Genomic DNA, 14,496 nt, shown 5'->3' with positions numbered 1-14,496 from the left:
TTTATATATAAAGGATGACTCCTTTTCCTGATTATTTCTTGTAACTGAATAAATAACAAAATTAATTCTGACTCATCATGGATAAATTCAGCAGTTTCAATGTGTAAAACAACTCTTTCTGCATACTGAGAGTCAGTAACTATGTTGAGAGGGTCTGTAGAATCCATTAATACCATCAGAATGGCATATTTTTGGACAGAATTACAAGGACTTTGAACCACTTTACTTAAGTTTTCTGATTTATAACCTGCCTTTCCTGATTGGTTTGCATCAATATAAATGTAGAGCCTCCAGATATTGGTGTTTCCCATACAATGTGAGGCAGGGTCCAATTAGTTCTCTTTATAAATTGAATTCTCTTGCTTTGGGGATATTTGTTGTTACTCTCTCCCAAAATATTATTGAAAGTTAAGGCTGGCCTTGGACTTCTGAGCCTTCTGGTTCCACCTTCTTAAAAAGTGGGATTCAGAAGACAATCTGTGAGTGACAGCTCTTCGTCCTACCTGTGGAGCCCAGGAGCAAACTTGGGTCCTTAGGCTTGATGGTAAGTACCTTTACAGGCTGAGAATCTTATCTGCCCCTACCTTAGCCCCTACTACTTGAACTTCTTGCCCCCAATGAATTGATCAAATTTAAGCTTTACTGCTAGAACTTAAAGTAGAGCAATAATAAACATGTTGATAAGATATTAGTAAGCAAAACAGACATGTTAATCTTGTTTGGGAGACACAGGATTAGAACAAATGGAAAATAAACACAAATATATCAATGGTTACATAATTCCTTATTTTTAGACAAATGATAGATTTAAAAGAAATATCCCCTTTCTGAAGTACCCCCTCACTAAAATATGTATGGATCTAGAGTTTTAAAAAGTATTTTTTAAAAGTGTTCTCATAATTCTGATAGCAACTGTGACAATCAAACATACACACATGGAAATCTACAGGTTGAATCAACCACATGCCACATAACACTGATTTCTAATTCAGAAGCTTTTATGTCAAGTGCCAATACTACATAATTCTTTAAAACATTTAGAACAGGGACCTAGAGAGATGGCCTAGCAGTTAAGAGCACTGGCCACTCTTCCAAAGGATCCACAACTGATTTCCATTTAACAACCATCTGTAACTCCAGTCCCAGGGGATCCAATGCCCTTTTCTGGCCTCCAAGGGCACCAAGCACGCATATAGTACATGGACATACATTCAGACAAAACACCCATACACATTAAAAAATAAAATAAGAAAAAATATTTAGACCAGGAGACAACTTGATATTAATGGTGATCAACATTTTAAATGCCATATTCTGCAGATCTCTGAGCATTTGAGGACTGCCTGTCTATTAGGTATGAATAGCTGACTATCAGCTAGTATTCCCTTGGTCTCTCATATCTTAGCAGCTTCCCCAAGACTTACTGTCTCCTGAGAAAGTAAAGAAGAGTAAAGGGAAAGATCCCAGGGCCGAATGGGAACAGGAGAAAAGGGGATTGTGAGTCAGGGTGTTGCCCAACTCTGAGAAAAGTTTCCCTCTGAGAAAAGAACCCTCTTGGTGGACCAGAAACTCCATCACACAATATATATCTTGTTGATCAAACATATGCCATCATTTATTTAAATTTATTTAAATTTTCTAGAAGTGTACATCTCTAAGTTAGTTTTTGTTAATATGACAAGGACACAGAGACTTACATTCCTAGACTTGAATAGACCTTGAGTAAGGAAAGACACTTTTTAAGCCATTGGTAGTGATATCTGTAGCTAGAGTTTTCCTGCCTTGCCCACAGTCAGGACAAATCTGTCACCCGCCAATCCCACAGCTGCTCAGACCCAACCAAGTAAACACAGAGACTTATATTGCTTACAAACTGTATGGCCGTGGCAGGCTTCTTGCTAACTGTTCTTATAGCTTAAATTAATCCATTTCCATAAATCTATACCTTGCCACGTGGTGGCTCGTGGCTTACCAGCATCTTCACATGCTGCTTGTCATGGTGGTGGCTGGCAGTGACTCCTCTGCCTTCCTGTTTTCTCAGTTCTCCTCTCTGTTAGTCCCGCCTATACTTCCTGCCTAGCCACTGGCCAATCAGTGTTTCACTTATTGACCAATCAGAGCAATTTGACGTACAGACCATCCCACAGAACTCCCCCTTTTCTTTTTTTTTAAAAAAAGGAAGGTTTTAACTTTTACACATCTCCAAAGACAGCTTGGTATATTTGGGAATTTGGGCGTACCTTCTCATACTACTTCCTGGTGGAGGGGGGCACTGTATCTTATGGGGACACAAAGAAAATTTTAGGATTATGGAGTAGTCTGTGGGGGTGTATCGTTTGAGTCAGTTGCCTTGAAATGGTTCTGGATGTTGGATCGTCTGAGCCTTGGTGTCATCGGAGACCTTTCAGGGGGTCTTGGCTGGTCAAACCTGATGTATCTTAATCTGGAACAAATCCATAGCCTCTGGCTTTCTGTGGAAACAAAAGCAGAGCCTCCTTTCCAAAGAAACATATCCTTACATCCAAATTTTGAAGTCAAGGTACCTTTAAAATATACATTTTGACATAACTCAACAGCTTTTGCAATCAAATGTTTTTCTTCAGTTACGAATATCAAAGAGAACATAATCCAGATTCTCTGTGTGGTAGCCATCTTTACGTGGCTTATTTTTTATATTACCTTGAGCCTATTGCTTTAAACTGCAGCATTCCAAGACTGAAATGGCGCTGGTGCTGTGGCTGCTGGCTCCACCCACTTCAGCTTCCCAACATGGCAGTGGTACCTTTTCCACCAGCTCTGGGAGCCATCAACTCTCAGAAATAGTGGGTCTATGCTTCTATCAAAGCAACGTGTAGCCCAGAAACCTCTTTTTGTTTTGTACTAGCAAAGGCTAAATCCACCACGCAGCTTAATGTGCCACTTGCAGAGGCCTCATTCCCACCATACTGCAGGTTGAGTGCACATGCCAGGAACCCGCCATAGTAGATAGTAGCTCAAACACGCAGGCTGCCACTAGCTTGAAAGAGACAACTAGGAACTGTTTTTAGCTCCGTTTTAGAATCTTTTTTACTCAGGTTTTAGGTGGAAACTCTTGCCAACACATTGGGCGCCATTTGTAGATGTAACCAACAGTCTTATTAAATAAGAAACACAGAACCGATGCAAAGAAGAAAGCCAAGAGGTCAAAGCTAAGAGCTAAAACCTTACCCTTCCTCCTGTGGTGGTCCTACCTCTCCGAACCAGAGCTACTTCCCGTGTTAAAGTCTTTATATAGAGTTTCTGTTCTGCCTTCTCATTGGTTGTAAACCCAACCACATGACTGCCTTGTCACGGCCTCCAGGTTTTCTATGGTTGGTATTGAGATTAAAGGCATGTGTATCCAATGCTGGCTGTATCCCTGAACACACAGAGACTTACCTAGCTCTGCCTACCAAGTGCTGGGATTACAAGCATACGCAACCACTGCCCTGCTTTCCTATGGCTTGCTAATAGCTCTGACCCCCGGGCAACTTTATTTATTAACATACAAATAACATTTTAATACAAATAAAATATCACCATAGATATCTGCATCTATTATCATTTTTAAGGCCCTGTAGTACTGATCTTTGAGTACAGCCAGATTATAATCCTGAATGATTAATATAGAAATAATTATTTCTTAAGGTCATATTATACCTCTTTGTTTCGGCATAAAGAAGGTCAAGTGTCTTATTCTATTGTAGAATCATTTTAGTTAATAAATTTATCAATTGACAATATTGGGTCCAGTTTCCTGGTATTATCAATGGGCATTAGGTAGCCAATTTGTCCCTTATGCTGGAGTTTTTTCTTTGACTTAGCCCTTTAGCCTGTTTGGGGGGGGGGGCGGGGCGGGGGCGATGATCTTCTATAGCTGCTTCAAGCTGAAACGGGGCTCTGGTGGTCAGAGCCCAGGGAGGCTGCGAGGCCAGTCAAAGGTAAGGAGGGAACCCAGGCAACGGGGTATTTATCAGGAGCGTGTGGTCATCTGACCTGACTGTAGAGACAGGGAACAATTACGTTTGGTTGGACTGGTCCACATCATATCAGCCTTCAGCAAGTCTAGAGCCTGTGGTCCTTTGGAGAAGGTTTCAGCAACTGACACTTGGATGTATCTGCCAGCCAAGTGGAAACCTGCTGAAGCAGGTAGACTAGAGACGGAAGTTAAAAATTCGTGAACTTGTTTGGAGCCTTTAGTCTTAGTAATTGGGAAAGGGAGACCAGGAGAAAGAGAAATAACATCCTCAGGAATAGAGAGGCAAGGAAAACTCCTTTATCTGGAGCAAGGGTGGGACATCTGAAAAGCAGCAGTAGACTCATATCCATAAGTTTATATTTGGAAGACAACCAAAGAATATCCAAATCCTGAGTTTGTGACCCAAATTGCATCAGAACTCTATTAATGTTAAAATCTGAAATTTTAAAAACTTAATATATAGAAGGGGAAAGTAATCTGAAACATTTAAATCATTTATTTATGTCAAAAGACCTAGTTGCTTTAGAAAAAGTAAGGCTTGACTTTTTTTTTTCTATAAAATGAGCTGGCAAGTTGGCCAAATCACCAGAAAGCCCCAGAGGGGAGTGGGTAGGCCGCTGAGCCCTGCCCACGTGCGTGCAAGCAGCTGCAGAGGAAAGAATGCCAGGCTGTGACTGAACCTCTGCCCCACACAGACGGCTCAAGTGCCGGGCACCCCGCCCATGCTTGAGACACAGACAGAAAGTGACTTTTTGCTGTCCTTATTAAAGATGGCAGTGAGGTCACATGACCTCTCTCCCTTTGACCTTAGCCAAGATGGCGCTTGTCTGACCACATGATTGCCCTTGTCAAAGATGGCCACGGAGCCATAGGACTTGTCTGTCTTTAACAGGGGCTTGGCTCCGCGTGCGATGGAGGCAGGAGCGGGGAGAAGAGTGGGAAACGGAACAGACAGAGACAGAACAGTATGAGACAGTTTGAGAGCAAAAGCATGAGGGTGAAGGGACCAGCCAGCTACAGGAAAATGGTGGTGCCAGGGTCCGTGGATGGAACAGGTAGATGAGATACTGGCAACAGAGTTAACTAAGCAAGAGAGAGAAAAGAGGCTGGGGATGAAATTACAGAGGAGAGGGATGAGGGGCAGTTTTAAAAGTGCACATGCCATGGAAAGGGACCTGGCGACAAGTGATGATGTAACTGCTGGAGAAGCGCGAGGGAGCAGGAAATAAGGAAGGAGCTGGGATAGGCGAGGGTAGGTGCATTTTCCACAGTGAGGTGCAAGGTCCAACAGACTGACCGCCGTGTCCCAGTGGGTCAACGAGGACAATGATGGCTCAAAATAGCCAGCAGGCCATCATCCAAAGGCTATGGGCCATGGAGTGAGTGGGTGCAAGCTGTCACCATGTGTTATCACATAGGAACAGGGGCCGAGCGCTGAAAGCCTGAGATGCGTGGTGCCTGCTACCGGGTTTTGAACAGGGCCAAGAAACGAGAGACCACGGTCAAGAAGACAATCCTCACTGGTGGAAAATGGCCAGAGGGGAGGGGGGGAATCTTACCGATAGGGTGAAGAGTCCCAAAGGTCCTCCAGTTGGAAGTTGGAGAAACAATGATGTTAGGCAGTACAGGGTCCCAGCGTTTCTCAGACTGGGCATGTAGGAGAAAATGCCAGGGGAAACCTGTCGAGTCACCCAGCACCAGGGTAACGATGATCCAGCAGGTGGAGGGCCTTTGGGCCAAGGCGCCCCATGGTGGGTGAGAGTCAGAGATGACATGCAGACAGTGTTCAATGAAGAGTTTTATTTGATGAGGGAAGAGAGGAGGAGAGGGAAAGAATGGAAAAGAGAGAAGGGAGAGAAAGAGGTGCACACCTTGTGAGAACAGAGAGAAAGAGAGTGGGGAGGAGGAATTTTCTCTTAAAGTAGGATTTATATCAAGATGTGCAAGGCTGTCCCCAAGGGGCAGGCTAGAATGCCAACACATGGTACAAAAAAAAAAAAAAAAAAAAAAAAAAAAGCAGTAATTATTGAGTATCATGTTCAAAGCTACATACTAACCCATTTAATCCTCAAAAAAATATCTATGAGTTTAAGATATGTTTCCACTTCTGCCATTCTGGAGCATAGAAAATTTGCTCAGAACTAGAACTCTGCTTTGGTTTGGTTAATTAATAATTTTATTTTATGTGTATGGGTGTTTTGTCCACGTCCCACGTGTGTAGTGCCTACAGAGACCAGAGGGGGTGACAGAGCCCCTTGGACTGGAGTTATGACTGCGAGCTGCCAGGTAGATGCTGGGAATTGAACCTAGGCTCTCTGAAGAACAAACAGCCAGTGCTCTTAACCACTGAGCCATCTCTCCAGCTCCTAATTGAAGTGTTTGTCTATCAGTGTTCACACCTCACTTTTATTGCCCCTCCAGAGCTTTTAAGTCATTTATGTGGTGTCATATCTGATTAATCTGTTTCACTGTCACAGTTTTTGAAGTATGTGGAAAGTGTGGAAGAGTACTAAGACATTCAATCCTCAGCAACAAAAGGAAAAGGAAGTTGGGAGTCAGGGGATGAATGTGATTAAATTTGTTATAGAAAGACCAATCCCAATAGAAGAAGAAACAACTGGAGAGGGCAGCACAGTCTTAGTAAGATGATACAACAGGCCTTAGCCAACAAGCGGTTACACACAAAGTTTGCTTCTCAAACTTTAGATGGAAACTAATAACCTGGGTTCTAGTTAAAGTGCAGATCTGGATTCTGGAAGTTTGAGGTGGGGCCTGAGATGCTAAAATTCTAACAAATTCTCAGAAAAGCTGGTGCTTCCGGGTCTGGAGACCGTAGTTTCAAGTAGCAAAAATATAGTGAAGAGATATTAGGGTGGGGGAGAGGGCTTGGTAAGTAGGGCGCTTGCTACAGAAGCATGACAAACTGAGTTCAGATCCCCAGCACCCCACACAAGCCTGGCCCAGCAGTACGAGCTGAAAGGCTAGCCAGTTGGCTGAAATGAGAGCTCTCGTTCCAGGGAGTAATGCTGTCTCAAAAACTCAAGTGGAGAGTGACGAGGGAAAACCCCTGAGGTCCACCTCTGGCCTCCACATGGACATGGACAGGTAAGTGCACTCATGCACACACATGTGCACATACATGAATACACCTTACACATATAAAGTAACTAAAAGAAATCTTAAATATATTCATATATATTGAACTTTATGGAAATTTGTGACTGGGTATGGGGTGCTACATTCAGGAGTGGGGTAAAATACATATTGGATAAATATTCTACCACAAAGCTTACACCAACAGCCCACGAGGCATTACAATTATAGCTGTGTTTGCAGTTTGTATCTGCATAAAGGTAACACTACCCACTAGATACAAGATCAGGAACAGGGTTGGGTGGGGTAGATAACAATAACAGATAACCTTTATTGGGTACATAGTATACTTTGTACTGGGCTCTGTGGTGATATATTGTGTAGCCTAGTAAAGTTTGCCTGAAGATCAGAGAACAGAACAAGCCACTAAATTAAACATAGATGCTAGACAGTGGTGGCACAAACTTTTAATCCTAGCACTCAGGAAACAGAGATCTCTGTGAACTCTGGATCTCTGTGAGTTCAAAGCCACCCTGGACTACATGAGATTGATTCAGTCTAAGAAAGAAACAGAACCAGGCAGTGGTAGTGCGCACCTTTAATCCCAGTACTTGGGAATCACACCCCTTTAATCCCAGCACTAAGAAAGTGACATGGCTGGGTGGAGAAAGGTATATAAGGCATGAGGAGACAGGAACTAAAGCTTCTTCAGGCTGAAGAGTCCTCGAGGTAAGACATGGCAGTGGCTTGTTCCTTTGTCTCTCTGATCTTTCAGCATTTACCCCAATAAGCTCTGGGTTTTTATTATTATTATTATTATTATCAAAAGACCAATTAGATTTTGTGCTGCAGGGTTCTTTGTGTGTTATCTTATTGATTCTATATAATGTATAGGTGAGGTGGGTATTATTGCAAACCCCCTAAGTCTGGGGAAATTGAAGCTATGGTTTTAGCAATTAACTGCTGGTAGTTTGGCTATGTAGAGTTCATGTAAATATGGGTGGTCACGTGGCACTGTCCAGTGTGCAGTAGATATGCTGACCTGGAGCTCAAGAAGAGTTATTCTTGGGCCAGTGAGATGGTTCAAAAAAATTAAGGTACTCGCCACAAAACCTGATGACCTAAGTTTAATTCCCAGAACCCACATGGTAGAAGAGAAATAGCTCCTACAAGTTGTCACTGACTGTAGATGAATTTCTAAACAGTCTTATCAAATAAGAAACACAAAGCCAAACAGAGGTAATAGGCAAAGAGATCAGAGAACTAGTGAAGAGCCACGACTACCTCATCTTACCCCTCACAGCCCCTCACAGCCCCTCACAGCCCCTCACAGCCCCTCACAGCCCCTTCACAGCCGTCGCTTCCCCAGAGAGAGTTTCTTCCTGTCTAACTTGTGTTTTTATTGCCTTCCTGTTCTGCCTTCTCATTGGCTCTAAGCCCAGACACATGACTTCCTCATCACTGCCTGTCTATACAGACCTCCAGGTGTCTATGGTTGGTACTGGGATTAAAGACTGTCACCTCGCTTGGCTATGTCCTTGACCACACATAGACTCTGCCTGCATTGTGATTGGATTAAGGACATGTGCTACCCCCACCTGACTCCTGTTTATGGCTATGGGACCTCGATATTTGACCTCTGATCTCCAGGCAAAATTTATTTATTAACATACAAATAAAATCACATTTCAGCACAATTAAAATATCACCACAACTGACTTCCACAGGCATGCTGTTTGAGATATGCCTTGTCCACCCACCCCCAGCAAATAATTTCAAAAACAAAATTGGAGTGAATGAAATGATCCAAGAAGAATCACAATGAACCCCTTCCAGCGGCTGCTAGTCTTATTTCATTTTCCTTTAGTATCTAATTACTACTAAAAATATTATAGAGAAGAAATCTGAAGGTCAATATTTAGGTATTTGTTTTGTTTTTGAAACAGGGTCTCCTGTAGCTCAGACTGGCCAAGAATGACCTTAAACTTGTGATCCTTTGCCTCCACATGCAGGATTATGGATATCTACTATTTGGGTGGGAGCTCCACCTCAACCCCTGGCACCCTGGCATCCCTATACCCAAAGAGTCTGGAATGTTTGGAAGGAGTCTGGTGGAAGATCCACCTTGGCTCCCCTCCCTCTCTTTCCCTAAACCAGCCCCTTCAGAGCCTGCCAAACACAGCTCCTCCTCCAGAGAGGCTCCAGGCCACTCCCACAGGGGATATAAGCTGCAGCCCCCACCCCACCCCCTGTAAACAGACAAGTGGTTCTTCTGATCTTGAGTCCCCATCTCCTCTCTGTGGGCTGGGGAATCGCCCAGGAGCACTTTACCCATTAAACCTGGGCTTACCAATTACCAATTCGGTCTGATTCAGTTTGCTGCATTAGCAGAGAGGCCTTCAGGAAGCCTAAAACCTATCATCTACCACCATTCTGGACTAGTTTTTAGCTTTTCAAATAAGTAACTTTATCCACTGATAGGATATTATTAGTTTGTTCTTTACCCCTAAAATGTATCAACTTTCGGCTACTGGAGAGATGGCTCAGCCCTTAAGAGCACTGGCTGCTCTGGCAGAGGACCCAGGGTCAGTTCTCAGCACCCACATGGCTGCTCACAACCATTTGTACCGCCAGGATCCAACATCGTCTTCTGACCTCTACCCGAACCAGACAAAACATGTGTACACATAGAATAAAGATAACTAACTCATTTTTAAAGGTGCGCACTTATCCAGATTTCATCTTAAAGTTGGCTTGGGGCATGCCTGTGAGAGATTCCTGTTCATGTTATGGAAGTTGGAAGACCCACCTTAACTATGAGAGTACCATTCTCTGGGCTGAAGGCCTAGGCTGTATTTTAAAAAGGGAGGGGGGAGCTGAGTATTAGCATCATTCTCTGCTTCCCGTTTCTGCACCGTGAACAGCGGCCTCGAGCTCCTACACCAGGACTTCGAGCCATGATGGACTGTTTTCTCAAGCTGGGAGTGGAAGCAGGCCCTCCTCCCTCACGTTGCTTCTGTTAGAGCACTTTAGTTAGAGCACTTTAGTTAGAGCACTTTAGTTAGAGCACTTTAGTTAGAGCACTTTAGTTAGAGCACTTCAACACAGCAACAGAATATGTAGCCCAGACAAGCTGGCTCCTGCTTTTTAACTTTCTGGAACCTAGTGAACTCACTGAATTTTCTACTTTTATTTACTGAGGAAGGCTTTCCTCCATTTTAAGAATCAATTGATTCCCTCAATTTTATTCTTGGAATCTGTATAGTTTGAATTCCTACGATTATCTCGGTTATTTTTTTCTCTCTCTCTCTCTCTTTTAAAGACAGGGTCTAACTATGTAGCCCTGGCTGGGCAAACACTGTGATTAAAAGCATGCAACACTATCCTAGATCATTTTCTTTCTTAAGGAATCCTATGACTGTAAACTTTTCTTATGTCCACCTTTTATACTGCTGACTTGCTTTTCTGTATCATCAGGTCTGTTTTACTGTTTCAACTGCCACTTTTATGTTGGTTAAGTGGTTTTAATTTCATGATACTATCCATTTATCCTGATCTTTAAAAAAAAAATACATCCTACAGAGGAGTCTGCTTCCAAGTGAGAGGACCGAGCAGACGCTATATATAACAGGCTGCTCAGTCTTCTCTCAGAAATCAGGCCTTCAATTTCAGTTTCCTGAGACTGAGCAAGCAGTTTCTGAGGAAGAGCCATGAACAAAGGACAATCAATCTCCAACACCCCCTACAGCAAGGACAAGGAGGCTTGGTATGTGTAGTTCCAGGCCTGAGCCAGCCCCAAAGTCAGCTCATACTAGGTCAGCCAGCCTCCACAGTCAATAAGCTCAAGGTAATAACCAAATAAAAGCTTGGAGCTTGTCCAGGCCCACCCCCAAATGGAAAAGCTATAGCCTTAACCAGCCCCTGTGTTGGTTTTAAAAAAGTGGCACTGGTTACCGTGTGAGAAAGGTCACGAGGCACGACAAAACCCAGTATCAGAGCTTCATTAAGAAGGGGGACAGAAGAGAATGTGGCTAGGCCTGTGGAAGGGACATGTGAGGAGGAGGGAGAGAGTGGGGGAGGAGCAGAGAGAGGGGAGGAGTCTGCGTCCACTTTTAAGGATTCCCCTCACACATGTGCAAATTGTGTGACCGTGCTGCGTGCATTTGCTCAATCATGCAGCACACTGACGACCATAAGACCTAAGACCCCTTGCTTAGCTATGAACTGCACATGTGTGGTCATAGCCGGAGTGGTGGAATCCTGACACCCTGACTCGCCCTAGCCAATTAGAATGTACTAACTGTTGGGCTTCCTGGGCACTCCCCCAGCTACAACTGCACAAGCACAGGCGGTTCAGTAGCCAAGTGAGGGGCCTTGTGTCCTAAGTAATCCATGAGCTGTGTGATCACGCAATCTATGCACATAAGCCTATATGCGCATATGCAGGGGAATCCATAAGAAGCAGGACATCCACAGATCTGGTCACACTCTCTTCTGACCCTGTCTTCTCCTAATAAAACTCTGACAGTGGGTTTTGTCGTGCCTCATGGCCTTTCTTGCACGGTAACAGTGCCACTTAATGAATAACATTGTTCTGCCACATTAAAACCAATGCTAATATGATTGCTATTTGCCAGCCACTCATATCTGAGATGACCTAACTGCCCTAGGAACTCCCCTTAAGCTGTGCTTAAAAGGAGCCCACATGTCACTCTTAGGGTTGTCCCATTTTGCTTTTAGTAGGATGGTTGACCCCAGCATGCTGGAAGCTTTCTCGAGATAATAAACACAGTTACTGATTGCATATGTGGATGACAGTCTTTTGTGGGACTTCTCCAGTACCCTAACACCAGGGACAACAACCTGAGACACAATCTTCCCATTGCTTGGCACCCACCTACTTTGAGATTCCAATTTTATTCTTCAGTTTATTAGTGTTGTGACTGGTCTGACCCACCATATCAAGTTTTTTCTAAATCTTGTTCAGATGTTTCAGCAATTCTAACTGTGCTGTATTTCAGTATGCCCATCTGAGTTTCTGCTCATCTCTACCAAGCTGGTGTTGTGTGACAAAACGCTTCCTGGGGAGACACAACACACACCTATTCACTAAAGATAGGGAGCTCAGGACAGACCAAAGTATGAATACCACCAATTTTGAAGAGTGTCCTCCCAGCTGGGTTTTTGTTTGTTTGTTTGTTTGTTTTTCGAGACAGGGTTTCTCTGTGTAGCTTTGCGCCTTTCGTGGAACTCACTCTGTAGACCAGGCTGGCCTTAAACTCACAGAGATCCCCCTGCCTCTGCCTCTGGGGTGCTGGGATTAAAGGCGTGTGCCACCACCGCCCAGCCATCCCAGCTGTTTTAAGTTGGTCTAAACGTCTTCCAGGCAGGGAGCTGGTTTGTACTTCTGCAGGCAGCTCCCTGAGTTCATCTGAGAGGGACTCCGCTTTTATTTCTCTTACTCTGGAAAAGAATAGTCTGGTGAATCTGGTCAGTTTCAAGGACTTCCCCAAGTTCCTTCGAGTTGTTTACCTTCCTGTTTAAGGAGCTCCTCCGCAGGATAGAATGTTTCGATCTCAGGAAACTGTTACACAACACCTGGGTCTCAGTCCCTGAATTCCGAAGTCCTTCTCCAGGGTCCCCACCACAACTCTAAACCTTCCCTCCACTCCTGACTTCTTCACAGCACTACAGTTAAGTACCGTATTTTGTCTCTTCTCTCTAGAAGGGTGGCTGGCTCCAACACTAAGTATTCAGCAAATCTTGAGCAAACCTCTAATTAGGGGACTCTGCCTTGTGTTTGGGTTTCCACTTATGTCTCACATTTTTAGGTGTGAAAACACCTTTCTGGGTCTGGGTCATGCTTTTTGGTGTCTGTCTCAGTTTGGTAGTCTAAGATCATCAGGGAGTGGGTCACGGATCCCTAGAGGCCTGTCTCAGGGGTCCAGTGGCTGGTATATGGTGAATCCTCCGGTCTCACGCCAAGTCCTGGTCCCACGCGAGTTCGTTCTAGACCGGCTCAAGGGTCGGATACCCTGTGGGGGTCGTTACGCCTAGGTTTCAAGCCGGCGGCCTTCAAGAGCCACCTAGCGCCGGGCCCCGCAAACGCACCAGACGGCCCTCCCCCGCAGCCGCAGTGCTCCTGCCTGAGCTCGCAGCTTCCGCCGGCCCGCGAGACCCCGCCCCAGAGCCGCGAGGAGCCAATCAGCGCGCACGCCCTTGACTCCGCCCCAGCGCCCCTCGACGCCAGCCCCTCCCTCCTCCCGCTCGCTGCCCGCCCGTCAGGCAAGAAGGCAGGCAGTGGTTCGACTGGCGGTCACTTCTCTCTGTGTCGTCCTCATCCCTCGTCCCCGGTCGCCGGCGGCGGCGGCTGCACGGGTAGCGGCGCGGCCCCTGCGGGAGGCGCTGCACGAGCCGAGCGTCGGCCGCGAAGCGTCAAGCCCAGCGCGGCGGCGGCGGCTAGGCAGCCAACATGGCGGCGGCGGCGGCGGGCCCGGAGATGGTCCGCGGGCAGGTGTTCGACGTGGGGCCGCGCTACACCAACCTCTCGTACATCGGAGAGGGCGCCTACGGCATGGTTTGGTGAGTGTCTGCGCTGGCTTGCAAGCCCGGCCTCACCCGGTCACCCCACGCCTCTGCCCGTGGCTGCTCTGGACGCGCCCGCGGCCCTTCCCGCGCCTCGGCCTCGCGTTCTGCGGCGACCTGGACCCCTGACTTCTCTTTGGCCCACACTCATGGAGCCCGTCGAGGCTTAGGTGTTGCCGGGGTGCCTCCTGGGCTGACCCTCGTTTGCCGTTGGAAGGGCAGCCCACACTGAGACCAGGACCGGAGGACTGGGTCTCAAGCTCGTACTTTCGAGTCTTCTCCCTCGGGACGGGAACGGAAGTGCACCGTGTCCCCTAATTTATAGCATTATAGCCGCCTTCTTATGACATTAGATTGTAAAACCAGGAATTCCATCACATACTTGTCCGTGGTGGTGGAGGAGGCGGCCGTGGTTTTGCAAGCCAGAATCCTCAGCTTGTGTGCCGAACACCACGATATTTTTCTTTCCTTCCTTCAGTATACGTGAACAGCTTTCACAAAATACCTTCAGTGGAGCTAATGATGCGTTCTACTCAGCTTTCTAAAAAGCATTAATGACACCAGCCTTGGTTGTGCGGATATTTAAGTCTTGAAGTTTCAAATGGATTTAAATATCATATCGGTTGCGTTTCAGGAAGGATAAACCAGCATCACTCTTAGAGTTATTAGAGTTATTAAGCTGTATTGGGAATTGGGCCTAATTTGACTTTAAATTTCTCCTTCGTTACCATCAAGAGCGCTTTCTTAACACTGTAAATGTATCCAGACGTTTTAGCCCAATTTACTGCGGCCATTTCTTCTTCACATTTTAGTGTTCAGTA

At 45.5% G+C, this 14,496-nt stretch overlaps 1 protein-coding gene across 2 annotated transcripts in view; it reads left to right on the top strand.

Annotated features, from left to right (window-relative positions):
* Positions 1-13,328: 13,328 nt before the first annotated feature.
* The window catches only part of Mapk1 (mitogen-activated protein kinase 1), a 61,723-nt gene continuing 60,555 nt past the window's right edge, over positions 13,329-14,496 (top strand). For both annotated transcript variants that reach the window (XM_028856713.2, XM_028856712.2), the window contains exon 1: positions 13,329-13,672. In XM_028856713.2, coding sequence (XP_028712546.1) covers positions 13,563-13,672 — 110 coding nt within the window. In that variant the 5' untranslated portion in view covers positions 13,329-13,562. The remainder of the gene's footprint in view (positions 13,673-14,496) is intronic.

This window comes from Peromyscus leucopus, chromosome 12 (assembly GCF_004664715.2).
Source record: "Peromyscus leucopus breed LL Stock chromosome 12, UCI_PerLeu_2.1, whole genome shotgun sequence".
NCBI classification, from domain to species: domain Eukaryota; kingdom Metazoa; phylum Chordata; class Mammalia; order Rodentia; family Cricetidae; genus Peromyscus; species Peromyscus leucopus.
This window is presented reverse-complemented; position numbering and strand designations above follow the sequence as displayed.